The sequence below is a fragment of the Calonectris borealis genome, chromosome 18 (assembly GCF_964195595.1).
Source record: "Calonectris borealis chromosome 18, bCalBor7.hap1.2, whole genome shotgun sequence".
NCBI classification, from domain to species: domain Eukaryota; kingdom Metazoa; phylum Chordata; class Aves; order Procellariiformes; family Procellariidae; genus Calonectris; species Calonectris borealis.
This window is the reverse complement of record NC_134329.1, coordinates 17096706-17124586: the sequence shown is the minus strand read 5'-3', so window position 1 is coordinate 17124586 and position 27881 is coordinate 17096706. Positions and strand designations below refer to the sequence as shown.

The 27881-nt window shown below is 41.7% G+C and overlaps 1 protein-coding gene across 1 annotated transcript in view; it reads left to right on the top strand.

The window, feature by feature from the left end:
* Positions 1-27881, top strand: part of LOC142090368 (transmembrane protein 132B-like) — a 106396-nt gene that overhangs the window by 34063 nt on the left and 44452 nt on the right. Inside the window, exon 2 of the mRNA XM_075168150.1 lies at positions 5265-5405. Coding sequence (XP_075024251.1) covers positions 5265-5405 — 141 coding nt within the window. The remainder of the gene's footprint in view (positions 1-5264; positions 5406-27881) is intronic.

Genomic DNA, 27881 nt, shown 5'->3' with positions numbered 1-27881 from the left:
CTCATTTTCCTCATATTTCTGGATTACCCACAGAGAATTTTGGCCCAGAAGCTTAGAAAGACTCAAAAGAGAGGGATGGTGCCTCTCTTGGAGGGAGGTCTGGTCCCACCTCAGCCCTCCATCTGCTATAACAGTGTTTCCCAAACGGTTTTGCTTTCATACATTCACACCAATGAACTCCTGACTGTCTGTGCCTCCCTCCCAAATGCCATGGAATGCACTTGGATGTGGCAACTATGAATCGCATACCCTCTTCTCCTTATATCTCCCAGCAAACTCCACTTGCTTCCTCCCCCTATACAGAGATGCTTCTATTCCTTCCTATACAGAAACACTGCCCACCTCACCCACGCCCCAAAAGTCCCCAGATGTTATGTCTGAATTCAGTAATTATTTTAAGGTATAGTGCTTGGCTTAATGTATCTTAAAACACACGTATTTTAACTAGGAACTCCCCAGGGACCTCGTTCAGAACTAATTGCTTGCTGTTTGTGCAATTCTTCAAATATGTAAAATGCTCTGCGAGGGCTCGGAATTACTCAGCTCTGCTCTGGTTTGGTCTTTAAGATGGGTAGGGGTGTCTAGCTGAAGTGTAAGCCTGGGAATCAGGATGTATCGACCCTCATTCTGGCTCTGCAGAGACAGTATAATTCTAGGCAAGTTAACTAAACTGGCCTACAGCTTGGATTTCCTGTATGGGAAGGATAATGATTTTATTTTTAATTGGGCTAAAAATACATGTTGAAGGGCTGAATACAGAAATGGTTGGAAATTACAAATGAAATTTATTATCATAACTGTTATTATTAGTACGTCACTGAAAGTGAATTTAGCTCGGATCATGTTTTCCCTCATAATGGGGTGGGGGGAGATAAGAGGATTGCTAAAATAGCTCTGAAAAAGTCTTTTTTTCTCATCATTTTTTTCATCATTTTCTCAGCATTTTCCATCTGCTGTGAGCACATTCCTGTTTCATTTCCTAAATATCTTTTCCTCTGTTTCTATTTTAAAGTTCCTTTTGCCAAGATTTTACTTCCCAATTACTGCTGCCGGGAGTGTTGCTGGGGGTGTGTTGCAAGCAAGCATTTACCTTTCAGATTTTGCAGTTAATTGACTGGGAGGTAGTGGAAGTCCCTGCACCACTTCCGCTAAGTGCTCGGCTCTTTAAATCCCTCTTGCAGCCCTTAAGTTACTTGCCCTGGCGATTACTTGTATCTTCTCCTTTCCTTCTGTTGTGATAACTGAGAGAAGAGGTTTAGGGTGGCTGAATTTATGGGGTCACATACATTTAAGGCTGGGATTGCATGTTAAAATAGTTCCCGGTCGTTCCAAGTTGGCAGGCTGGGGACGCTTCTGCTTCCCTGCTCCATTCAGTCTATCATGTTTCCATCTTTATATTCCACAGTAAATGGAGGACACGCTGTTCAGGGAAAAAACCACTGCCAGGGATACCAAATGTATTCTGCAGTCTAAATTGAAAGCAGCTTCCTGTATTCTGCATTTATAGCTGAAGAAGAGGGCTAAATTCACTCATGAAGCAGTTGTTTCATTGATTCCCTGTTCTGAATAGCTTTGACGCTTCCCCCCTCGTCCCCAGCTACCTCCTCTAAGATCTTATGGGCATAAGTGTCACAAAAGGCAGTGCATGAGGATGTCACATTCCTGTTGGACCTCCTCCACCCCTAAAGAAGAGAGTATCATGAATAAATAGTGATCACCTCATTTGTGATATAGGCTCTGGGTGCAGGCTGTAACGTGGGGGCCCTGTTGCAGGCTAACTTCTGGTGAGCTCATTCAGTATTCCTCTCTCTCATTTACATCTCTGCTAATTGCATTATCAAAATGTCACGTAAGTTGTAATGTTTTAAAGGTGGGCAAGCGCTTTTTAACAGGACAGTTTTCTGTCTGAAAATTCTGCTTTCCAGAACGCAACTATTTCATGGAAATGAAATGTCAGTTTTACCAAATTTCCAACTGGCTCTCGTGTTTTGTTCCTTTTTTCCTTTTTTCCTTTTTTTTTTTTCCCCTTTCTTTCTTCATTTCACAATTATCTTTATAAAAAAGGAATTAAGCCATCTTAGTGGTAACAGTTACTTCTCTGGGTCATGCTTCTGTGAAATACTTCAGTATATTGTTTCCATGTTTTCAAGCCCAGAGATGGCAGAATTTTTGTCAGCTGGTAAATTTAAAGGACATCAGATTTTTCTCAGGCAATTCTATTTATCCTGACAGCTCCCTTTGAGTTGGAAGAGCAGCACTTCCCAGTATTTTATATGTGGGGAAGGGAGGTATAAGAAAACTAAATGATCCACCCAAGCTTATAATTGAAGCCTGGCACAGAGCAGGGCAATAAACCCAGCACCTGGGCTCTCACACTAGCCATTCACCGACCTTTCTCCAGTTAATGTCAGCTCTGGTAGGAATTTCTTATTCTTTTGCAAAGCCTCAATCCCCAACACTTACAATAATTTTTGTGCCTGTGGAGTTTGGGGGCAGATTTAAAGATATGAATCACTTATCTGAAGAATAGTAGGCTCAAACCTCCCATATGTAGGCTGGTTTAATTTGAATTTCTTGACTTTTCCTAAGTGAGAAGCTGAATTCAGTTTCTTCCTTCTTTCAACCTTCCTGGCTCTACCGATATCCAAAAATGCAAAATGACATCTTGTCTCAGCCCACCAGAGCAGATGCATTGCAGGGGATTAGACTGGAAATTTTCCTAAAATGCAGCGTTCTGAGACATTTTTGGAAAATGTAGCTGGGGAGCAAAGTGTGATGTTCACTTGATGCTAACCCAGCAAGGCAGTAGATATGCAGCAAGCAAAAGCTGTAGGCACAGTCAACAAGACAGCATTGCCAAAAACCAGAAGGCCTCCTGTTAAGGGACAGTGCCCTGAAGGAGAAGCCAAGTGGTAAGCCAACAGGACAGGCATCAGGAAAGTCTCATCTGCTGTCCGGACAGGCCAAAAGCATCTCGTAGCTGTGTTCAGACACAAGAGAAGACACAGCAAAGCTCCCTGAGTGAGGGAGGTAGACATAGCTGAGGCATCCCCCAAGAGGGATGCCAGCGTTTTGGGGTGCAGCACGTCTGGAGAGGTTGGAACAGGCAGGCGTGTAGATAGATGTGGATATTTGAGGTTCTTGCACCCTTACCCCTACTGTAAGCTGTATGGGGACCGCTGATGGAGGTAAAGAGGAGCGGCAGCTTCAGCTTCCATGAAGAAGGAGGCTGCACAGGGGTCCTACATGGCTAAAGCCTGCTCAGGTGGGGCAGGGAGTTGTGCCATGTTGCTTTTCATCCTCGCTGGGGTAAACCAACGTGCTAGATTCGGATCAGAGCAGAAGAAAGGAAACGCTGCAGGGTGAAGATATCTGTAGCGCAAAAGCTGTGTAGGAGGACATAACAAGCTTCTGACAGATGGAAAAAGGCTGATGAATCCTGAAATCATGGGCGAAATCCAGCTGTCCTGCCCCTCTTCCCCCCCCTCCTCAGCATCCCCTGCCCTTCAGTTAACCTTTAATTAACCAGGGCTTTGACTTGGGTGGAAAGTTGGCTTAGAGGTTTCCAGACATGTTGTCAAGAAAAAACATGAGAATTTGAGGGGGTGGTGGGGAGGCAAATTTGTTAAAAAATACAATTTTGACTGGGAAAGAGAAAACTTAAAAAGTGGTGTGGCGTGTTGGTTGTTTTGGGTTTTTTTTGCCAGGCCATAATGATTTTTTTTTTTCAAGAGTCGTTGACTAAGTCTAACGAAAAAAAATTACTGAATCCATTGCTAAAGGCCTAATTCTGTATCTCAGGCAGTCTGAAATGAAGCCATGTAGGTGTCTTGCAGGGATGATTGGTCCAGTGTAATTACTACAGAATAAATGAATGTTCCCCTGAAAAAAGAGGAGGAGATGATAAGAAAGGGGCACATAAGCTTTGAGGCATGTTGTTTGGAGATATGAATGTCTGTGGAGAAACATGAAGGAGACAATTAGGAAAATATCAAGTAAAATTCTCTCCTTACAGGAAACATTTTTCATCAGATTGGTTGTGCCAGGCATGGATCTGGTCCATCAAGTCAGTAAAGCCTTACAGGCAAAAATAAGGATATCATAAAAGCAGGATGAATTAATTCTTTCTCAGAGGAAAAGACCACCCATTGAGCCTTGAAGTTACTCTGATCCAAACCCATGAACTCAGCTAGAACTTAAAGGAAATTCTTAGTAGTGTCACGTGGGCACCAACTGGCCATGAGGCATCAGGGCAAATCCGTCACAATTCACTGTTAAGTAACGCTTCAAGTCTCAGCAGTGCTGTTTCATTCCACCATACAACTAAGAGGTCCCTCTTGGCTTTGCTTTTAATTAATTAAGTCACAGTAGTGGCGAACGTGGCGCTACAGCAGTTGCTTTCTGCCTAATTGTTCTCCAGGCATATTTGCAGCACTCCTGTGAAAATCCTAGGCTTGTTTCAGGAGTCAAGCTGCACAAATGAAGTTCCTGCTATTAAAAGCAGTTTGTTTCCTATTTCTTGGCAATCTGTTCCTAACACTAAGCCCCACTGGAGCATGGACTTTTTTTTTTTTTTGAAAAAGCACATTATTTTAAAGCCAAAAAATGGTGACATTTACCAACTACCACACTGCTTTCAGACTCTAGCCATGCTTAGGAAATCAAGGTTTTCCATGTCAGCGTCATACTATTTTCAGCAGCAAGAGTTTGATGTGCCCAGTTTGATAGATCCCAGTACAATGGCATAATTATTTTCATCTCTCAGTCCCGAATCTAGGATAACGTATTCCTTCTCTCTCTCCTTCCTGCAGGGAAACACATTTTTTCCATTCAGATTGCTCTAATATTAAAAGGCACCTTGCTCCCAAAGGTTTGCAAGCAGGAGGATGTATTTTATGTCACAGTGCCCTGATTCTCCATCTTAAACTGGAGGACAGACAGAACAAATTAAATCAACTTATGCTTAGTCACATCTGTTTCATTTGTATCAAACTGGTGCCACTGAAGCAGAAAGCATTCTTACTCTCTCCACATTGTTCAAGCTGAAAATTAACTGGCTTTGCACATAATGAAACTCATACTTCATCTCTTTAAAATGATGGGACCTGTTCTATATTTTTAAAGCAGAGTGACTTACAGTTGCAATGTATCAGTCTATTACTAATGGAAGAGGGAATATTTCCTCCTTCATCTTCCTTGTTTACCTCCCTGGATTTCTTTGTAGGAGATCTGTAACTAAAGCAATCCCTCTTATTCCCCAACAGAATTAGGACAGCCCCAGGTGTGAAGATCATGGACATCAGAGTCAGTGATGCAGACCAGTGGGGGGTTCAAGAAGAGACGGACAGCGCGAGGACCACTGCCACGATCACATGTGTGCACAACGACCCGAACGCAGAGAACAGGTAAGCCGCCATGCGCTTTTGTGCATTAACCCTTGCTAAAATTCTGAGAGAGACGTACAATAGCTTGTCTAATGAGTCGTTTTGCTCTTTTAATAGAAGTATTTTTTCCTCTTCAGCCTCCTTGGAAAAGCTATAGGTGATCTGATGAGAGCTTTTTTCCTTTTGTTTCACTTCTGAGCTTCGGAAGTAGATGATCTAATTAAACTGGAGGCAGCCAAGTAGTCCTGGCTCACATTTGCTTTTCATGCACCTTCAGGGCAGCAAGAGAATTCCTGTTGCCAAAGAGCCAACAGAAAGAAATGGATTAAAGTAGAGAAATATGAAGAATAATTGAGAGCAATATAGGACGATGCTGTCTTCTTTATTTGAAAAGCTATGAAAGTAATAGCTATTAAGTGTTGTTCATTATTGCTGCAAAACACCTATGAGTGTCTATGAACTGTCTCATGAATGCTGTGTATGTTTGTTATGGTAATGCTCCCACAAGCTGTATCAAAGGTAATGAGAAATTTACATTGGTAGTCAGAATTATGTATTTTACAACACAAGCAATTTCTCTTCATTATCATACAGTTACTCTACACTTAAAGTACACTGTGCATAAATTTAGCTTGAAGTTGTATCATCATTAGGAAATCACAAAACTTCCATGTCAGAATTTTTATTTGAGGAGCCTTTTGCATCCATCTTTTTCTGAAAGCTCCTGTAAGGGAGAAAAATGGTTGTTAGTAATTGTTTAGACCAAGGAAGCTTGTTGCCAGAGGTTTGGAGCACAAAAGAGTTTTTACTCTGTTTAGTTTCTGAAGCTGTATTTGAGGAACAAATGAATGCCATCTAGCTCTGGGTACCTGCGATACAAGTGTCGAGGTGAAATCTCTTTATCCATGGGTTTGCTTTTTAGCAACAGGTATAGATAGACACTGTTAAGGTGAGAGTCCTCTTGGATGTGTGAAACAGGCCTGATGAATAGCAAGCGAAAAGTGCCTGTTTCTCTCCAGTAAAGATGCAGAGTGGAGGCGACCGAGTGGGACGCAGACATTTGCATTGTAAACGCGTGAAATGAGGGGAGGTGATTCCCCGCTCAGTGTCTCTAGTTAAGTCAAGCGCTAAAGAGCTTTCTGGCATGAAATGCCAAGGCAAAACTTTCAGTTCATTAGCTGTTTCATGCACTTCCTCCCCATTTAAAAAAGAAAAAAAAAGGGGGGGGAAGTCCCCTCTTGCTTCCTAAGTACATTTGTCAAAGTTTGCAAGTCTGAGGTTGTGATGTAGGAAATTCAAGCCACCTTCCATCATTATTTTGCTGGGGTTTCATGGGCTACTGTACTGATAAAGCAGAGCTCTGGCAGCTGGGTTTGGTGCCCTATGCTTTGTCTCCAAATCCTTTGTCTCTCGGCAAGATTTCCCAGTTCCTCCAAAAGTTGTTAAAGAAGCCAGAGAGTCCCTTTGGGGGGAGAGCTCAGCCAGCAGAGACGCTGGCTCGGAGGGGAACCTTCGCACTTGCTCTGGAGCTGCGCGATGACACACGATGGCTCCAGCAGTGAAATCTCAACCCGAGTTAGCTCAGGCGGCTGATCTGGGTGGTCGTGCAGTATCTGCTGACTGCTGAACGTTGCAGTCAGGTTTTTCACTAAAACAACTGTGACCTCTGTTCTGTTCACAGTAAGGTGGAAAGCCATCAATTTGAAAGTGAAATGCTGAGGTTAAAGGAAAACTTAAGATCGTTTGGTGTTACAGAGGAATCTCTCTATTGAAATGAAATAACTGTTTTTAAAGTTAGACAAAAAATAGGATGAACACTAAAACTTATTGCCTTGTACGTGGTTTCAGTAATCCATGAAATTATACCTGTCACAGTAACCTAGTTTTTACTAAAACTGATTTTTCCATTGTGTTGAACTGTTAAATTGCACAAAAGCAACGAATCTCAAGTTAATTAATACTTTGACCCTTTCCTTTGTGAGATTAGTTTAATATTTTTGGATTAATTAAAGTATGCAAATAGAAACTGCTGAAAGATCGTTTCCAGATTTGCAAGTATTGTAGTGCTTAGAGTAAATATTTAATTTTGATCTTTACTTTAATTTGCCTTTTTGGTCATAATGGTGGCCCTCTTGTTTCTTTTGAAGAATGTTAAGTGCTCATGTGGGGGTTCTGCTGTTTCATTTGAATGAGCAGAGACCTGAACTTGCTTCTGTTAAGGTCAATGTGGCAAAACTTTCACTAGACCCGATTCATCTGTTCCTCCTTTAGGTAATTCAGGGAGCTTCATTAAAGGCAGTTTATGTATGAGTGAGAGTGCAGGATCAATCTCTTTCATTGCAGAGCATTAGCTATTAGTAAACAGAATCGTATCTATCTTGGGGGAGATGTTTTTTTCTCTCTTGGAAGTAACTTCAGTTCTGCTGCTCCTTTGTTCTGGTGTTACATTGGTAGTAGAGAAGTGGGTAAGCCAGGACTGAGCCTCTGAGCCCAGATACTTTTCTCTGAGGAAGAGACAGCCGAGTTTGCTATGGTTTTGCAACCCGCCTTGGGCTTTGTGAGGCGGTGGAAAGCCCCGGCAGCCCTGCAAACCGGCTGGGCTGGCACAGCTCCGGGAGGTTTGGTAGCAAATCACAGCTGCATTTGCCAAAATCTCTGACTATCCTCATTGCCCTTAGCTCAGAGAGAGGTCTGTTCTCCACCGCTTTGCACTTCGGTTGCTCTTTCTTTCCCAGTGTGCAACTCTGATAAGAGCCACTGACAGACACTGCCTGCAAGGAGAACAGTGGCTTTGGACTGTGACATGTTTGTAATCTAGTCTGCATTCCTTTTAGCCAGCGTTATCGGCTGCAGCCTTTTCAAATTTGCTTACTTTTCTAATCTTTCTCCTTCTCCCCGCTGCAGTGTTATCGTTATCATGAGTTTTTCATCTCCGTTTCTCACATTTCCCTACGCAAATTGAGTGTTCATTAAAATGCTTTAAATTAAGACCTTTCCTCCTTTCATGCAGAGTGCATCATGCCTTTTCTGTGCATTACTTAAAAAAAATTTCCTTATCACAATGTTTCAGGCAGTTTACATTATATTCTATTAAAAATCCATTTTGTCCAAGGTTGTCACAATTCATAGATTAAAGCTTTCCAGAGTGTGTTTTGTTAGGAATACATTAATAAATTCACCTCTTTAGTAGTCCCATAAGCTTGTATTTAAAACCTCTTTTTGATAATGTAGTTGAACAAAGAGCATAAAAGAAGAGATTTATTTTAAATATATGCACACAAATATATATGCACGCATCTATTCTGATCTGTGTGGATCCTTGCTTTGCCCTTATTGCTGCCATCTCAAAGGACTTTTTTGGTAGCTCATTGAGCGAGGAGATTGATTGTTGCCATCTGCATTTATTCTCCCTCGTATTCTCTCCTTGGGGCAGAACTCTGTGAATCTCATTTTGGTAGGGGTAGTTGAAGCAGCAGTGTGTTTTGTTTCAAAAAGACAGAGTTTCTACTTAAAGCACAAATACCTCTTGCATTATGCCTGCAGCTGGGACCCAGCACTTCTATAAGAAAGGACCTTTACGGATTTCTGCATTGAGTGCAGACTGCATCTTGCAAGCAGCGGAGGAAGTCAGGGCTGGTGGGCTTAGATAAAAATCAAGCGCTTTCAGCCTCCCATGCAGAATAGCTGTGTTTGTGAAGGACTGGGATCTTACTCTATGGTGTAGGGCTGTGTTTTGAATTATTGCAAAAAATGCTTTTGAAATACAAGGCCAAAATTTAGGAGTCTACCAGACACAAATCCTTCATGGTTTCCAGAAAACTGTTCCTATTTTTGTAAAGACCATGCAGGCTTTTTCCACTGTATTTGCCAAAAGATGGATTGAGCCTTGCAGTTCTTCTGTCCTTTGCACCTCAGAGTTCTCTGGAAGCATCTCAGGAACATGCCACAAATTAGGCTGCAGTAGGACTAGGGCAAGAGGGCTTGAAAAGATGCGCTGAGAGCATAGTCCATCTTTGGCAAGCTATGGTACTTCATCACTCAGCGCTGATATCCAGAGGAATGGGATTTCAGGAACTTTGCCAGAGTGATTTAGCATTTTATAGGATTAGGTTATTTCAAATCATTGGTGAGTAGGAGCTGAGTTTCCATGATCTCATTTGAAAGGCCCCACAATACAACATATTTCATGGTGCTCGGTGTCTCCTTGCTGGAAAGCTGAAGAACAAAAACTTTGTGACCTGGCCTTTGGGTCAGGAGAGGCAAGATGGCACAAACACAAAAACTTAGGCCAGAGCGTTGCAACTCTGCTTTGAGAGGGAGTATATGAAGAGATCATTTTCCTTACTCAGGAAAACTGTCATTAAATTGTATTGGATTATTACCCCGCTGAGGAGAGTCTGATTCTCTGACAAACTAGTATTTTAATGAGAAAAGTTATATTTATATTAACTGGCAAAGTTAATATTTATGCTAACTAGCAAAGTTAATGAAATTGATTTTACCTGCAGTGCTGGGTATAGTGTTATTGAGACCAAACTGGTTCTTCTCACTTAGGGATTATTTTATCTCCATGTCTATAATACAGCTTCCATCTCTCAGGATATCCATCACTGCATAAATTAAACTTGCATGAGGAAGACTCAGAAGTAGGGAGGGTGAAATCCTCAGAGGGATTTTTTTCAAGTGTCCTCAGAAGTATTTATTCAGTTGCCTGGAAATTTATATTTTTTTAATTGATGCAGACCAGCTCAGCTGTCTGGCATTTGACATCATCTATCTTTAAACTTGAATAAAAAATTAAGATTCTATAATGATCCATTTCTTTACCATTTTAAGAGGTGTTCCCAGAATTCAAATAAATTAAATGACTTTATAAAATTATAATTGTAGTGTGTGTGTATCTATATATCTTTAAATCAGGAAAAGCAGTTATTTCATGTATTTATAGGTATGCAAATAGATCCTCCTATTTTAAAATAATTAACTTCTTTTTCTGTGCTTGGGAGTACCCTTTGAACCAGAAATACCACTCAAAAGGAAGATGTAAAATTGGCTGCCAGTTAAGATATGTGCATATATTTATTTAAAGTAAATATGTGTTATTGGAGCTGATGATGAACTGAGCAAAGATGTTGTCTCATTTGTTCTTAAAGCTGTGGATATGTCTCGAAAATAAGAGCTGAGGTTCTCTCCTCTCCCTCCTCACTTTGACAGACAGCTTTGAGACTCTTACCTCTTTATTGTGGGAAATACCATTTTCCCCACTACATGTTCCAGTCCCCACTTTGCTGAGGGCAATACGCAAACACTCCACCTGGAAGCCCCGTGGGTGCTATGAGGCTTCCTGGCTGTACTCAGCACGGGCTCTGCCAGATTTGAGCGCTCTCTCACAGCTTTTTGGAGGTGTTTCTGCGCTGAATTCCCCATCACTCTGCTCCAGAATGACATACTTGGGTCCTGTGTTGCCTCCAAGCTCATATGCCATCAAAAAATGGCAGCGTGGTGCAGAGATTCCCACTGTCTCCAAAACGGAGCCTGCTGCTGTCCTGGTTGTTTGATGAGATGATTTACTGCAGTGACTTGGCCTTCCTGAGGATGCAGCTTGGTTGTGTCTGGAGTGTCGGTGCAGCACAGGGCATGCTGAAGCTATGAACGAGGAGTTTGGTTGCTTCTGTAAGATAAATAAGCCTGTAAAGATGGGTGGCTGCAGCCTGCTGTAGCACACAGCAGTGTGCTGTTAGCCACACTGGGGAAGGCATCAGGACATGCAGTGAAACGCTTACTGATGCGTTTATTGCCAAAGGAACTTGCTTGGCCCCGGGACGCTGAGCATGTAAAGTGCCATCAGCAACCACAGTTGGCTGACAGAAGATCAATTGCCTGTGTTGCTTTACACAAAAGAGCAGTAACTGGTACAGACAGAGAGCCTTGCTCTGTCTTATTTTAGGCCCATGCAAAGGCAGTGGGCTGGATGCCATTAAGTTCCCATAGTACGAAAGTGAATGAGTAAGAGGAGCAGAGGGAGCAAAGAAAGGCAAGGAGATGTGTAAAGCAGACAGGAAAGAATAGAGAAGAGCTGAGGAAAAAAGCCGGGGAGATGGGGAAGGGAAAGCTGATGGCTGTCACTCCCTACCAGGCTGGTCTGATGTAGGTGAAGTAGTCGGACTTCCTTAGGGCCTCTTTCCACTATGAAATCCATACTTCCATGAAGCCATACTTCAGCTACTTTGAAAAGGAAAGTTTTGACTTAAAAAATAAAGGAGCTTAAGGTGTGGGAAGAAGTCATAGACTATGTGGTGCAGTGTACTGGCTTGGGTGTTTCCCTCCTATTCATATGCACTTGCTGCTTTCCTTAGGTCAGAGGTGTCACCGGCAAAGAAATGTGCTTTGAATGTAGAGTGTGCATGGCCTATAGATCCTGCAGGAGTTCGTTCTCTGGCCTTTGGCCAGACCCCAAGACAGCACCGTCTCTTGAGCCATTGATGAAAAGGATTTTATCTTTAATACACCAGTTTTAAGGTTGTGACCTCTGTTATGAGTGATGGAGTCTGTTCTGCTTTGTGTAAAGTGTGTTCCAGTGAGAAGCATCCACACACGTTTTCAAACATAAATGACTCAACAGAGTAACAAAGAAAACCCAAGTTTATAAGAATTTTAACTAACCTTTATTCTTTACATGTATGCCTTTTTGTATAAAAGAACCCAAGCCTGCTTGGAAATGTTTCTGTAAGATAAAAGCACTGACACCTCTCAGTAGCTTAGAGAGGACATAAAAAATGATAGACAAATTAACAGCGCTGGGAAGAACAACTTGCTGTAGAAAACCGTGGTTCTAGGATCAAATAGGAAAGTATTGTTTCTGGAGGTATTTTTTTTTCCTCTCTCTCTCTCTCTTTTTTTTCCTTTTTTTTTTTTTATTCAAGGCCAAGAACAATGAAATTGTCTGTCCATCTCCTGTTGGGAGCCTAATAGCCTGGTAACCATATGAATTCTCTCCTGGCCAGCCAGATCTTCCAGATGGCTGTTTCTTCCTCTTTCTTAGTTAGGCTCACTGCTGCTCTGGTAAAGACTCCAGTAGAGATGGGTCAGAGGGATTATTGACTGGTAGTCCAGATAATTGCTTCCTGGCCCCAGTTCACCAGTCCAAGAAGGTAATGACTTAGTGACTCTTCTTATTCCATCCTTGCTGTGCTGGTATGGTACCTTTATTATGACCCAAGGATATCTTTTTGAACAAATATACCTTCGGTAGTTGGAAAAACCTATTGCGCAGTGCAACAGGGAACCCTGACAAATTAGATATACTGTTGTCTTGAAAATTTGGAAAATGATGAACATCTTGTTGGAAGTATAGTATTCACCTGTATTCAGTAGAGTAAGATGATACAATACAAAGAGAGGCATGAAAATTACTTTGAAAATTAACATTTGATAAAGTTCTCTTAACTTGCCAGACTAGTAGCAAGCTTTGTGTAAATCCCGAGAAATATGCAGAAAATTCCTTCTGACAGCGTTTGTTTAATTGGCATACAGTGAATGGGAAAAATATTTTTTTATCTTCTAAAAGTTGCATCTTGCTTAAAAGGTTTGGTTATGCCTCAAAAAATATGTCTACCTACCCTGCTAGGTAGAATAGCCTCTGATTACAAACTGTCTTTGTCCAGGGTAGGTATGATGTTACATGAGAAGCTTCAAACTTGGGCTATGTGTAGCATATCTTGGTGAGCAAGGGCCTGAGGCATTAAAAGAGTCAGACTGAGGAAAAGAGAAAATTCCTTGGGTGTAGAAGAACGTGTGCTGGGAATTAGCAAGTCCCTTCTTGCATCCCATCCTTTACCTTTTTGGTAGGAATGGGAAGAAAATTATGACAAATAGCAGATTTATCATGAGAAAAAGAACAAGTTTGGCCACCTGGTCATGTTCATGCCCAGTTTTGATCTTCGGCTCAAAAAAGCTAATTCTGATTCCTTGGTCAACTTGCTTGATAGATCAGGCAGTTGTTTGTCAGCTGTGTTTGTGACTGAAGACTTTCTTCCAGAAGTCTGGTTCCTAATTCTAGAAGTGGCTTGACAGGCAAATTTTTAGCTTATAATTTAAGCCCTCTCAATTTTGATCTCCTTTTTCTGTATTGGCAGTTTAGGTGCTATAAGGAAAATGGAAGCAATTTTTTAATACCTGACTTTGCTTTTGTATATAATGTGGGGTTAAAGAGCAAAAAAAATAAATTAGTGAAACTCCCTGATCCTTTGGTCTCTTCCTTGATGCAGCAATGAACACGTAAAGAAGTGGCTTAAATAAACTCTTCACAAGGGTGGTCCACAGAACCTGATCCAAAGCCTATTCTGAGTGAAAGATGAACCAAATAATTCTGAAATGAGTCTTGTTTTTTAATTTGACCTAATTAGCTTCATTTTGGGTATATCATTCCTAGATGTGAAACTTAATATTGATGTAACAGTTGGGAAAGTTTAATTTCAGGGTAGGGTAGTCTGCATAATTAGGACTGCAAGAATATAGCAGAGAGGCTGGAAGCAAATTTCAAATGCATGTTGATGAGTGAATGACTGTTCAAATAGTTTCTCATCCATCGGTGCTTGCATGCTTTTTCCATATTGGATGCCAAAGGGAGTGATGACATATTCAAGAGTCAATAGGCTTCTCTGAGTGTCTACCGGTTTACTGTCTGTTATTTCCTACGCAGTATGTTTTAATGGTCATGTGGATGATTGCACGTGAGTTGCCACAGGAGGTCCATGACAAAAATCTGTACAGTTCTGGAAAATTTCTAAAGCTTTATACAGATCTGTATGCACATTCCAGCCGTGCTTAATTGATAACTTAAGACTAAGTGATAAAGCCCAAGTAAGCATGGCTGCTGAACTCATCACTCTCATAACAGATGTTCTGACTCAAGGAACAAAAGCGAATGTGTGTTGGATTTTGGGGTTTTGTTGCTGTAATTTAATCACCTTTTTTTGCTTCCTTAATAACTTAGACTTGAAGAAGCCTTTTTTTAAGCGTATGCTGATCTGAATATCCAGGAAACACAATTCTTAGTCACAGTTCATCTTATAAATGCGGGATCTGCACATATTTAGGTATCTGTGCAGCACCTTTAGATATCTAACATCACCTTACTGATGGGAGAGTTTCAGTGAGCCTTATGGAGATTACAGAAGGGGGAAGAAAACATGATCAAAACCATTATGCCACAAAAGAATTACCTGATTCTTCTCTAAATATTGTACGTACTCATATAGTCCCAGTTTAAAAACCCATTCTTCTGGCAAACTTAAGTCTAGATTCAGAAGAGCACCTGTATGTAGGGTGCCACTTAAGTACGTACTTGGTTTTAAGTACCTACCTTCGTTCTGTTGATCCAGGTATAACGATAAAGGAGGTACGCAGAGTCAGAATTAGAGACAGCAATATGCAGAAAATGTAAGTCTTGACGGTAAGGCATGTTATATATAATGAGAAGCATTAGTTGTCACACCTGAAAATATTGTGGAAATCAAAAACTGAAATCTTCTGTAGCACAGAAACCTTTCTGAGTATGTTGGAAGTGTTGCTAAGGAATTTATTTTTGGCAACTGTACACAGAGATTTAAGTACCATAATTGGATTGTTCTTTGATATAATAGGACTGGAAAAGATTATTGAATGAATGTGAAATCAGGGAGCTGATATTTGAGATATGTTTAATTCCCACTTTTACCAGTTTATGAGTTTGACTTGTAGTGGAGCCTACTGCACAGATTTGAATTCCATTCGAGATGTGTTGACTTGCTTACTTAACAGCTAGTGCATTAAAGTACAAAAACTAACAACTCATTTATTAGGCATTTAGCCAAAATTTAAACTCATTTTATTGTTAGGAGGTGCTGTTGCTAGACAGGCAAATATTAAGTTTGTTACTCTGATTTATTTGAATCCTCTGTGCCAAATACATTATAAAACATCCCAGCATTAACTTTGCATAAATTATTTTTTGTTTCAGTTAGAATTTTTCACTCATTTTGCCATTGATATTCCTCACCTATGTTTATAATGTAAAAAGTTATAAACTTTTTATAACTTAATTTATAACTTAAAAAGTTATAAACTCTTTTAAAATGAAAAAGTAAAAATTAGCTGATGCTTCTGTCAGTGTCAGCATATGATTTTTGTTTGTTTCTTTTAAACTGCACTGTTTCCTTGAGGAGAATGTTAAGTCAGAGTTAAGCTAAGAGCCTTCACACATTTGTTAGGGTAATGAATCTGTAAACTGAGACTTTTGCAAGATCCCTGGTTCTCCGGGGTGCCCGAAGGATAACCGTGTAGGGGTTATACCGCTCCAGGGGTCAGCTTGTGCCAGTACAGAAGGGCCAGGGATAAAACGGACCTTCCAGGGAGCACTAGTAATTAGGAAAGCTCTGTGGCAAGAGGCAAAATACTCGGGAGCACATTCGACCATGGTAGCTTCCCTGTTGGAGGGAACAGCTTGCGTCAAGACTGTTTACCAGCTCATCTCACTTGGCCTGTAATAGGTGAAGAGTTATGTCCCCCTTGTCACGTGGCTGAAAACGTAGGACACCGTTTTATTATAAACTTGTACATACTGCCTTTGGGAGCTTGCACACAGGTACTTGAAAGCTAGCTGTGTTTGTCCTTTCTATACAATTTGGTCTATGTGGATTTTCCCAGGATACTTGTTAAGGGGTTTGCTGTGAAATATTGCAGTCATTAAGGGAAATCGCTAAACCTTTAGCAAAAAAGCTTTCCTTAAAACCAACTGCCAATAGCTTGATCTCGCAGAAATTCCTTTTTTTTAACTGGCATAATTAATGAACAGGTTTGATTCTTCAGAAGTTCTTGGACTCACTGGGCTCAAAAGCTTGGCACTTAAAAGTCTCGTGAAGAGCTTTGTTGTTGTGGTGTGCTCTTCTGCATGTGTCGTCCGGGTGCTGCATTTTTTGGTTCTTAGCTGTGCCTAGACTGTGAGCAGCCCTGAGCTGGGGACAGGCAAACACAGATCCTCCCTGATGTTTGCTAAGGTTGCGTTAGGCTGGTCTGCAATAGCAGGACCGACAGTGTTGCACTCTTTCTGATACCGTATTTCAGTGCTCCTGCAGCTGCCGGGATGAGACTGAGACTGCCGGGCTCCCCCAGGCAAAGGTCCCTGTTACTGTCAGCTAAGAAGGTGGCTACCTTGCATCACCCACATGCTTAACACGTTTTATCTCTTTAGCCAAGGGAGTACTCAGCATTGCACAATCAAAAAGAATTATTTGGTCTTTTCTCTTAGGATTTTTCAATGCAGAGATTTAACTCTAGAAGTTATTGACCTCAGCAGTGAGTGGATAGTGGAGGTATTTGGACATACGGATTCCTCTTTTCGCTCTTGCTCTTAAAAATTTTTGTCCATGCTGGTTTTCTAAATCTGTGACTGGTCTATCTTTTTGTTACACAAGCACTCTTTTTAATGGTGTACCATTTAATTTCTCTAGTGACAAGAGGAAAAAATAGGTTATTCCTCTTTTAAGAAGAGTGATTTAAGTAGGCAATAATGAATGCAAAATGCTGTCATTAAAAATCAGCAGATAAGCTGATGGATCATCTGTTACTCCGAAGCCTTGCCATAAAGGAAAAGTAGATAATAATTTTTTTAAAAAATAAAAATGGTAATGATGAGTATGGAACATGTTGTCTTTGAATGCCTTCATGATGAAAACTTATTTATTCAGTGAACAGCACCTTGCGACTCCCTGCTGACCAACACATTGTAGGAGAAAATAACTTCTTTCAAGAGCCTTCCGAAAAGGGTGTAGCATGAGAGATGGGATATTCTTGTCTTCTCTGTATTTCACCACTTTTCTTGTGGCAGATATTAATTCTATACAGTAGCAGCATACTAGCATGAAACTGGATTTGCCACAGTATATACTCAACTGTTTTGAGTGGGAATCATGTGTCTATGCTGGAAGAGGCATTTGGGCGCCTGCAGTGGGAGATGCCTAGGTCTGACCTGCCTGCATTCAGGTTCAGTGCTTCCAGGTATGATTCATTTCAAGGGAGGTACCTAAACCAGACCACCAGTAATTGTGCAATAAAAGTGCTTTTTCTCTGCACAGAACATACAGGGATGCTGCTGGGATAGCTTAGATGCATACATCTAAATTAGAGAAATATTAAATGGAGTGAGATCAATCCAAGCCTTTGTTTCCAAGAAACTTTTTGCTTCCCTTTTGATACCATTAAGGAGTTAATAATTTTTGGGATTCCTCAGCTGGGACTGTTATGTGGGATACAACAGCTTTCCCCTTGGCTCAAGACATGGCTTAGCTGAGTGATAGCCCTTGGCAAATATTGACTCTGTTTTGCTCAGTGTGTCCTTATTAACCTACTCTGAGCTACTGAAAATGCATTAATTGGGTTTTCCTGTTTCTTCTATATGAACTTAGTGCTGCTGTAACAATGCAAAAATAGTGACTCGGGTAGTTCACAGGTATGAGGCTGGTCTTCCCACATTATAGGTGAGTGCCTTCACCCTTGGGCTGTTGAGGAGATGGATCTTGTAACCCTGCAGTTTTCAGAAAGACAAGATTTTTACTTGAAGTGAAAAGAATGTATCTCTTAAAAACAATCTTTTAAGGAAAATTGTTTCCATCCTTATTCTCCTTTTCACTTCTGAGATATTCTGAACATTTTCATTTGATTACCAGTTGTCATCCTATTATTGTTGTTTATGAACTGTTTATTAATCAATACTACATTATTCCAAAAAGTCTTTTCCATCTCTGGCATCTGTGTTAGGCACTGAGTGCACGTGTAGGAGGCTGTCTTCAGAAGGTCTCAGTAGACTTGTACTTGGTTCAGGGCCAGGCTTTTGGAGAGTTCATTACAGAGCCTCAGCTGAACTTCACAAAGCCAAAGAGCAGCTGTCCGCTCTGTTTTGTATGCCTTTATTTAGTTTTTTTAATGGGGTGCTCAGCTCCTCCGCAGTGTGGCCAATAATCTAGATATTAGACTGAGAGTTGTTTGGAGTTCAGTAACATTCAAAACTTGCCCCTTATTTACTTGCATGAAATAGGACCTGCCTGTCCCAGCCCAGCGTCTGATTTAGCCACATAACAAGTGCTCTGTTCCTCACTACACACCCTAGAACATCTATTTTTCTCATTCATTACAAGGAGACAGGGGAGGAGAAGTTCAAGCCCTCATCACAGTATATTCTCTATCCCACAAAAGCATTTCTATCGACTGTGTCCAAAGCTTTGTGAAATGATGCTATCATTGGGGTAATATCAGCCCTTGGCCTTTGGGAAGAAGGCTGTCATAGATACAATATAAAAAATACTTTTAGTCTTGCTGGTTGCAACCAACAGCACTTCCCTCCCTGCACGTTCTCAGGTTTCTCAGAATATTCACTCCAGCTGGGTAAAGGTGGTTCACATCACGGCACGTGACGGAGCAGATGTGGTTGGTCTGGCATGGCTGCAGGAACTGCCCTTTCATTTTGCAGGGGTAGCAGCAGAGCAGAACGGGTCAGGTGCAGGCCTGCAGCTCTCTTCCTGTTTGCCAATCCACAATTAGCTCAACTTTTCCAATTACTCATGTTTTACAGGTATTGATGCCCCAAGCCACGTGAACTTATGCATGTTCTGAAAAGACTATGGTGGAGGGAAAAAAATGGCACATGTTCTTGCAGCTAAAAATACCAGCAGATTTCTGTTGATTTGGAGATGCACAGGCATTTGTACCTTTATTCTTTGCACAAGTGTTTAAAAACACTGTAGGGCTCCTTTCTTTGTGTTTTACAGAACAAATTCTCTGATTTTTTTTTTTTTTAATATATAATAACAATATCATAAAGAGCTGGAGAACTGGATGGGTGGGAGCAAGATTTCTATTCACCTAGTTGAATGGAACAAGAAGTTGATCACCTGCAGTGGGACAATTTGTGCTTTTGCCTCTTGTGATTGAGAAGTCGTGAAGCTTTTGGGTTGATGTCAGTTAGTCCTTAAGTTTTACTTTTTTGATGAGGGGATGTCTGCTGGACTTCTTCCCTCCACCTCTTCCTCCACCCCCAAGCTCCAGCGGAGATCAACAGAACTGATGTGGTGGTGTGAGCTGTAATTCTGTTTCAGCCATGATTATATGTCAGTCTGCTGCACACCGTAAGTGGTACTTCTGGATTCCTGCTGTGCGCAGTTGATTAGATTCTAGTACCTTTTATTCTATACATAAGGAATTTTTTTTTTAACAAAGCACAGTAACACACAAAAGCCCCAGTATATTCTTTATTCTCTTTTTTCCACTAATACCTCATGCTTAAATACAAAACTAAAATGTTTTTTGGCGTGCCTGACCTTCCTTAACTCCATTTGTCCTCCCGTTCCAAATAAATTCAATTTAAAGGTTCATGTTGACCCTAAATTGTAGGATAAGTCTGTGACCTAGGTAGAAATTTCCTACAAAATGTGAATCTTAAATTGAATTTTGAACTCTCTCTGACAAAATGAAATGCTAACTACAAGGTTATTTGTAGTCCTGCTTGTTACATTTTTCTTTGTCAGCACAAGCTTTATTCCTCCAAATATATTACTGAATGAAAGAAAGAAGCTATTCTTTTATCTGTTAATGCTGATGCCTGTAATCCATCCTGTTCATTTTCTGTGCTGCTATTTTCTTTGTATGGTTCTTCTCCAGCTTATATAGCAGAGAAAAACGTAATTGCTTAAGTCTGATGTACTTTTCTATTCCTGGCAACAGTGTAGGTTGCTAAACCATTATGTGGGAGATGCCTTCTGGAATATGAAGTGTGTGTTGCAGTTGGGATATGGCAGGGTTAGGGCCTGGTCTAGGAGGAGCCTTTTAATTAGCTTTTTGGATATTTTCTATAGAGCTGCCAGTTAGATTGTCATTTCCTGAGCAGTTTTTGCAAGTGGAAAGTGTTCTTTCTGAAGGTTTAATGTTACAGGACTTTCCTAATGTATGTGGTACCACTTAATTCTCGGAGATCAGGAGTGAAACCCCTGAATTTATATCAGCAGCTGGTGTTTGACAAAAGCCAGGAAACAACGCTTCATCTGATGACATGAGGACAGACCTGTTTCCCTTCATAGCTAATCACTTTTGATTTATTGCCGTTCAAAGTTTTATTTGATTGTTAATATTTGCAAATAATATGCCTGGTGCTGGATAGCACATAACACTGGAGAAGGATTGTGCCCCAAAAGGCTAGGGCTGCTTATGTTTACTCATTTGCACATATACTGTACCTGAGTCTTAATTTTCTTTTAAACAGAGGTTTAATTGGGTCTCTGGTTGAACACTTATTTTCATTTCTGGCCAGGTGCAAAATGGTACCTGTTCAGAAGCCCAGACCCTGAGGTCGGTCAGGATTGAATTATTCCCCAGTCTGCACCTGGCCCTTGGGCAACTGGTTAAACTCCTCTGAAGTTTTCAAAATGCTATAGAGGAATGACTTGTGTGGTACATAGGCTCTTTGTGATTACATGAACGAGGTTAATTTCAGCTGTAGTTCTACTTATTTACCATAAAATACTAGGACAATGCTACTACTCTTATGTACAGAGGAGTCTTATTAACTGGTGATGCTGATGCATATTGACAAGTCTTACAACTTTTATCATGTTTTTTCAAATATTTACATTCTAAGTCACTGACTCCTGGAGTCAAGTGATTTTGAAGAAGGATTCCACTTGCATTTAAACGCAAAAGTGAGATTCTGCTTGTTGTGACTGATGAAAAATCTTGAAAATTTCATGAGACTCAAAAGATGAGAAATTAAAAAAAGAATGCTTAAAAACGTTAGGAATCCTTAGGATGAGCTCATGAATGTGCAGGATCTGATACATGATTTTTGCATGTTGGTGATGCAGAAGAGGGCTGCTCTTAGAGCCCTTGCATTAGGAACAGTTGGACTGCATGCCGTGGTAAGGAGGGCTTCCACGTTTTCTGGCATAAGTTATCTGTCTTCTGAAAGTGGTCATTTGATTTCCTGTCTTGGCAATTAATGATGGAGCAGACAGTAATTTTAAGATGAGCATGGTCAGCCTACTTGTTAATACACCATGAACATAAACACTGTAAGTTCTGAGGATCCCTGCACTGCTAATTAGTATTTCTCTGGTTTCACTAATCGCTTGAACTGGGAACTTGGCCAAAACTAACAGAAGAGACTTCCAGTACAATAAATTGTTTTAATTTTGTGATCTGATCTTATGCATGGCTCAGTGTTTCTGAAGGCAAGGGTAGAATAAAATCTCATTTTGCCTGATAACATATGCAAATCAGAACTTTTTGGTCCCAGATGAAGCTCCGCTTCTATTGACATGGTGCTAGGAAAATGCTGTTAAGAATAAAAAACCACTAAAACTTTATTTTGCCGATAATATTTCATTATTGCTTTGTAAGCTACCTTATCCATAGGGCAAAATCTGCCAGAGAGATAAGATCCCATAACTCCTGTTTGCTTGTATCATTCCCTTTATGATTTATAGAGTGCCGTAGATGCTCATGGCGTTTTGCAGACATATAAAAGATTGACAAGTTCTTGCCTCAAAGAATTTAAAAATTCTGCAGTTTAGCAGCAGTCAGCAGTTCTTCCTATCTGAATTCTACTTTTAATGGCACTGTATAAAATCACTATTACACAGCCACCAAATGAAATGGCATTTTATTTTTAGTTACAAATGCAATGTTTTAAAAATGTTTGCTAAAGGTCCTAGACTGTCTACATGATGGGCTAGAATACTCTATTCCCTGGCCTGAAGACAGAATAGAAAGGGTACAAAATAGCCCCCTATCCTCAGTGACTGCTAGTAAGGGGGCCACATAGCACTAAACATGGTAGGGACGTTTATGATATGGGTAAGACTCACTGCTGAGGAGGTGAAGATTCATAGCTCCTTTCACAGCAGGAGCCAAACTGCGTTCCCGTGGTAATGACTCCCGGCCATCACTGGTTTATGCGAGATTTGAACTAGTGACCGAGCAATGAAACGCTCCGTATCCCGTTATCAACTTCTTGAGTCTCAGAACAGACACTGCAGACTACTAGCAAGGGGCTTGGGATGATTTCTGTAGCTCTTACAGAGGTCAACCAGCTAATTCCTCACAAACTACCCTGAAAATCTTTCCATTAAAGTTTAAGGATCAAGGTGAGTAAAATTTTTGATGTGGATAATACTTACATGTCCCTGTCTGAAAGAGAATACAGTCAGCTGCTCAACTCTTTACTTAATTGTATATAAAACCTTTTCCCACCATTGGCTTGAAACAATTGGATGTCATTTTATTACCAGTATTTGGAATGTCGCTTTGCTATTTGACGCATCTTTATGTTCTGCATTATGTCTTTATAGTAAAATGTGAGTGAAGTTCCGCCTTTATACATCCAATTTTAGGATTTCCAGGCAGTCGTGTAAAGTAAAATCCTTCCATATCCTGCCCAGGTAATTTAACAGAATTATATATATAAACATAACATTAAAAGAATTTTCTGAGCCTCGTGATTACACTGATTTTGTTTGTCACACACCTGCATGTACTGACTTACCATATTCTGTCACTCATAGTAAACTCTGTCCCACAGCATAATGTGACAGATGCTAATGAATATGATACATCATAATTTTTCAAAACAGAGATACTTGGAAGGATCTTACTTTCACTTTACTAAATGCTTTGAAATTTAATTTTATTGAAAATGAAGTAAGATTCTGGGGGCTTTAAAGGGCTGTACGCTTGACTCCAAGCATAAGTGAAATTCACTTAAATTTTATGGATTGCTTTGATGAATTCCAGCCTAAAAGATTTTTGAGCAGCAGACTGGTGGGAGGCTGGAATTATTTGGAGGGGTTTTGTTTCTAAGGAGGTGAGTGAAAAAGCCCCCACTAATTTCAGCGGGAACTCGAGCAAGCTGTTACGCTGTTGTCCAGTTACATTTTCTCAGCGCAAGACAGCAGCAGGGGTGGTTTTGTCTGGATTCTTGGGTATAACATAAGGCACTCGGAGGATCACAAGGTCAAAACTACTCGAGTTTGTCAGACACCCTGCCTTTCTCTTTGAACAAAAGCTCAGCAGAGAGCTCAGTGTAACAGAATTAACAAAATACACGGTTTCAAAGACAATAAACTTTCTTAAGGACTTTGGGAAAGGAGGACTACCGTTGATTCTTCTGTCAGCCTTGAAGTGCAGCACTACACCAGTACAAATATTCTCCCGTGGAAGTATGAGGATAGAGACAGGTATAACAACTCTCTTGTAATTCTCTGATACACAGGTTTTTGTTCCGTATTTGCTGTGGGAGATCAGTGCGTGTGCATTGTGATGGGCAAACACAGGCTCCAAATCTCTCTGCATCCACAGCTCTGCTCTTCCCTTGTTCCAATTTTCTCTCTTTGTATTTCTTTGTTGTTTACCATCTCTGGTTGCCTGCAACAGGTAATCATGCTCTGGTATCAGCTTTTTATGTTTCACTGGGTGGCATCTTCCATTTAGGTTGGTTATCTTTTTCAGCGCAGTGAGTGCTGATCTTGTTATCTGCAGGCTGTGCTGTGCGGTTAGGGAGAACTTGCATGGGGCAGGGCTTGGTTTTTACCCCGTCTCTACGCTGGTGAAACACCTTTTGACTCCTGGTAGCAACTCAAGGTTGCTCAGCTGAGTCCTTAGTTGAGGAAGAAACAGTTGAAATAGGTTTTAATAAACATTTAGCTGCTTGTCGCCTGCTTTAACCAGAAGCGGGGTGGGGTGAGGGGGGCGAGGCGCAGCCGAGGGGCCCTTTTGCCTGAGTGGAAGAGGTGGAACATTCAGGAAACAGGACGCCCTGCTTGCACAGGCTCCCTGTGGCGGGAGTGCCTCCCAGGGACGGCACACCGTGCCCCGCTCTTGCCCCGGGGATTTGGGAAGAAGCACCAAAAAGCGCAGAGGAGGTGCGCGAGGAGGTGTTCACGCTTGGCTGGGCCGACGCACCACCCTGCGCGGCACTGAGGTGGGCGCTGCCGGCACTCCCCTCTGTCGTCCGGGGCGTCTCGCTCGAGGCCGCCATGGTATGAACCAGATCAGTGTCTCTCTGATATGCACAAATGCTTTAAACTACAGGGATTGTCGGCATTTCAGTCACACGCTCTGCTGGGGGGAGTTAATATCCTTCCTGACTGAGTACATTGCCTAGAGGGACCGTTTTGTGTGTAACACTGGTAGAGAGAGCGATACCAGGCGCCGAGCGGCACAGGGTAAAAGACTAATGTGCGCTGTGTTAAATGGTGTCTTGGGTTTTGCTGGGTCCCTATTCATAAAACACAACAAAGTGGCGACAAGGATAAACCTTGTCAGCTAAAGGAGCTGCTGGGAATACCAGAGAGTACTTAGTGACTAAAAGAAATAAAATTTTGAAATCCTCCCTTCCAAAGGAAAGCACAGAGGGGATTGAACAAGAGTATTTGCAGTGAAATGGCAGCGTGCGCGTGAGCGGGGTGGGGGGAGAGGAGGCTCTAGGATTAGCTTGGCCGCACCAGGGCAGAGCGCTCTCTGACGGGGTTGATGTGGTGGCTCCAGCAGGCGCTTCAGAAGGAGGGATGTGGAGAAGAAGGGCTGCCTGGCAGTTGCAGGTGACCATCTTGAGCAGCGAACCCGGGGCCTGGGTTATCGCTGTGCCCTCAGCCCATGCTGTGCTAGTGGCAGTGGCAGTCAGCAGCAGGCACTTTCCAAAACCCTTCTGGATGGTGAGACCCTGCCTGCTCAGTGTAGGGTCCTGCTGTAAGGGGTTAACTGTACATTGTGCGCTGCTACCCTATTTGGGTCTGGGAAGATTCCTTTTTAATTGTAATTAGGCTATCCTTGTGTTCATGGCTTGTTTCCATATGGGAATTGTTCCTGACAGAAGCTGTTCCAGGAGTTTGGCTGCTCGCCTGGCGCTGGGGAGCTGGGCTTCAGCTCTCTGCTAAACCAGATGCTCCCTCTGAGACTCTGGCCAAGTTGCTTAGACTCTCTGTGCCTCAGTTTCTAATCATAAAATGGGAATATTAACATCTACCTGTCTCACAAGGGACTTAGGAACACAGTAATCAGATCAGAGAGAGCGTTGGGGGGAATGGTATATGTTCCTCAGACAGGCAGAGAGCAACACCCATGGATTTGACTCTGGCTTGGACCGTGTCCTTAGTTGAGGCAGGCTAAGGCATTAGTTGCAAGTGTTGACTTCAGTTCCACAGCAAAGCTTCAACTGAACCTTAAGTCTTTGATAGCCGTAGAAAGAGAAGTAATCAAGAGAACACTGTGAAACAGATGCTCTCTTCCTCTGCCTAAAAATGCAGATAAACTTCCTTGGGATTTTCGGAAATACTTTGTATCTAACTCTTGTTGAAGTTTGCCGCAGTATGCAGCAGAAAATCCCACTAGGCCCTTACTGTTTATGTCTTCTGGTACTTATGTCACTCATTTCACCCTTTAGTCAAGGGCTATTTATTTCCTTGCAGTGTTGCCTCATGAGCCTCAGTTGCACCACCATTAGTCACCTCATGGTACTTGACTGAAGAGCCTCTCAGTCCTCTCTGGCAGCCGTTGGTTTGTCCAGCACAGCCCGGTCACTGGTATCCTCGTGCTCTGGAGATGGAACATGCGCTGTGTAGGTTGGGACACTGAAGTCCTGCCAGGGTCAGGCCCTTTCTTTGAATGGGCCACAATGGTGTGTCATTACTTGTGTATCACCCAGTAACCCAGCATGCTGGGCTGAAAGTCAATTTGTATCTTGTTTTGATTTAACCTTTCTTCTCTTTCATTTTTTTCTCTGACCTGTAGCATTGTATCCCCTAAGGACAGGATAGGGCCTTTGCTCTATGACATAGAAAGTTACTGAAAACTTGTGAAAAATTATGTTCCCTTTCACCATTCTCTACTATTGTATTAACTTGTTCAAAGAGCTCCATCAGATAACTGAGTTTTCTCCAGCAGAGACTCTGCTGCCTCAAGCCTATCATGTTAATCTTCCCTTAATTAGATCCATCATTCCATTCTCAGGAACAGATGGGAGGCTCAGGGCTGTGAAATAGTTGGGATCTCCTGAGAGACCTGAAGAGCATCCTCCACGGTCCTCCACCCCGTCACAAATTCAGTCGTCAATACCATCATCCCTGTTGAGGTTTTCTGTGAGGGTCCGTTCAAGGGCAACACGGATATCCTCTCTGCTGCCTGTGGAGTGCTGCAGGCTCACGTTGGCCTTACGGTGTTCCCCTCCCTTCTGCTGCCTCCATCTTTCTGCCTGCACCTCGGCAGCCCTATGGAAGTGGTGGGGTGAGCTGCCCTTCTTTCCTACAAGGATTTCTGATCTTGTAATGGATTTTGGCTTAGCAGAGCGCACACCATTATTTAATCTCCTGCTTTGTTGCCAGGGCAGGTGTCATCTTTTCACATGGCTATGAGAACCGGTTTCTGTCCATTTTCCTTCCTCTCAAAAATGTGCTCTTTCTATACAGTTCCACATCACAGCTTCAATGGGTACTCTAAGATCTTTCTCATGTAACACATACAAAGTCACTGATACTCAGTGGTGCTTGCATCTTCTAGTAATGTCCTAATATCTTCTAAGACCAAGTGGAGAAATCACCTCTCTCATTGCTTTAGCATTTGCTCTACCAGTCAATGTTTTACAGGACTGATAAAATGGGAGTCTTGTACTTTTCTGCCTTGTGCTAGATGTTGATACTCACAAGCCTGTGAATGGGTACCAGGCAAAAAGTAGTAAACCGTGCCTTACTGGGTATACTATATGGCAATGCATAGCCCACATTATTGATGAGAAATCCAATTACCACTGGATTTCATGAGCTTTTCTACATGCTTCTTTGGTATAACATTGGAGTATTCTGCCAGAAATTCATAGCAAGGTGCACCCCTGTCATGTGTCCATAAACTAAGGTGGGTACAGCACAGCTAACAAAAAGGGAATGTTGACAAGGGAGGGAAACTGAAACACAAGAAATCTGACCCCTTTTCTCCTGGATATTATAAAAGAAGATGTACTGCTGTGTGCTCGTGGTGACAGTTATTTTTTGTCATTATTGTAACCTGTTTACTTTCTTAGCTTGTCAGCCAAACATGGGCTAGTCAGCAGTCATCCCTGCCTTTGGATTGGTACTTGCTAGGAGCTGTAGTTTCTCTGATAGAAAACCTGATGTACAGTTTTGTTGGTTTATCCCCTCTTCATTCCTTCCTTGACCTGTCTAAGCCTTTGGTCCAGCTTTGCAGATCCTAAGGGGTTTTAAGTGAAACACCAGTGTGTTTGGATTTTAGTCTGGAACAGAACATGGCAACCATCATTTGGAAACTATGGGAGATGGTTCAGATACTGAGCTCAGCCTGTTAAGGTTGGGTACATAAAGGATGAGGAAGAAGCTGTGAGTGAAACCCCTTACGCGGAGGGGTTTTGATCTGTTTTGTTTGTTGGGCCTTGGAATACAGACAAACCCATTAAAATGAGACCATAAAACA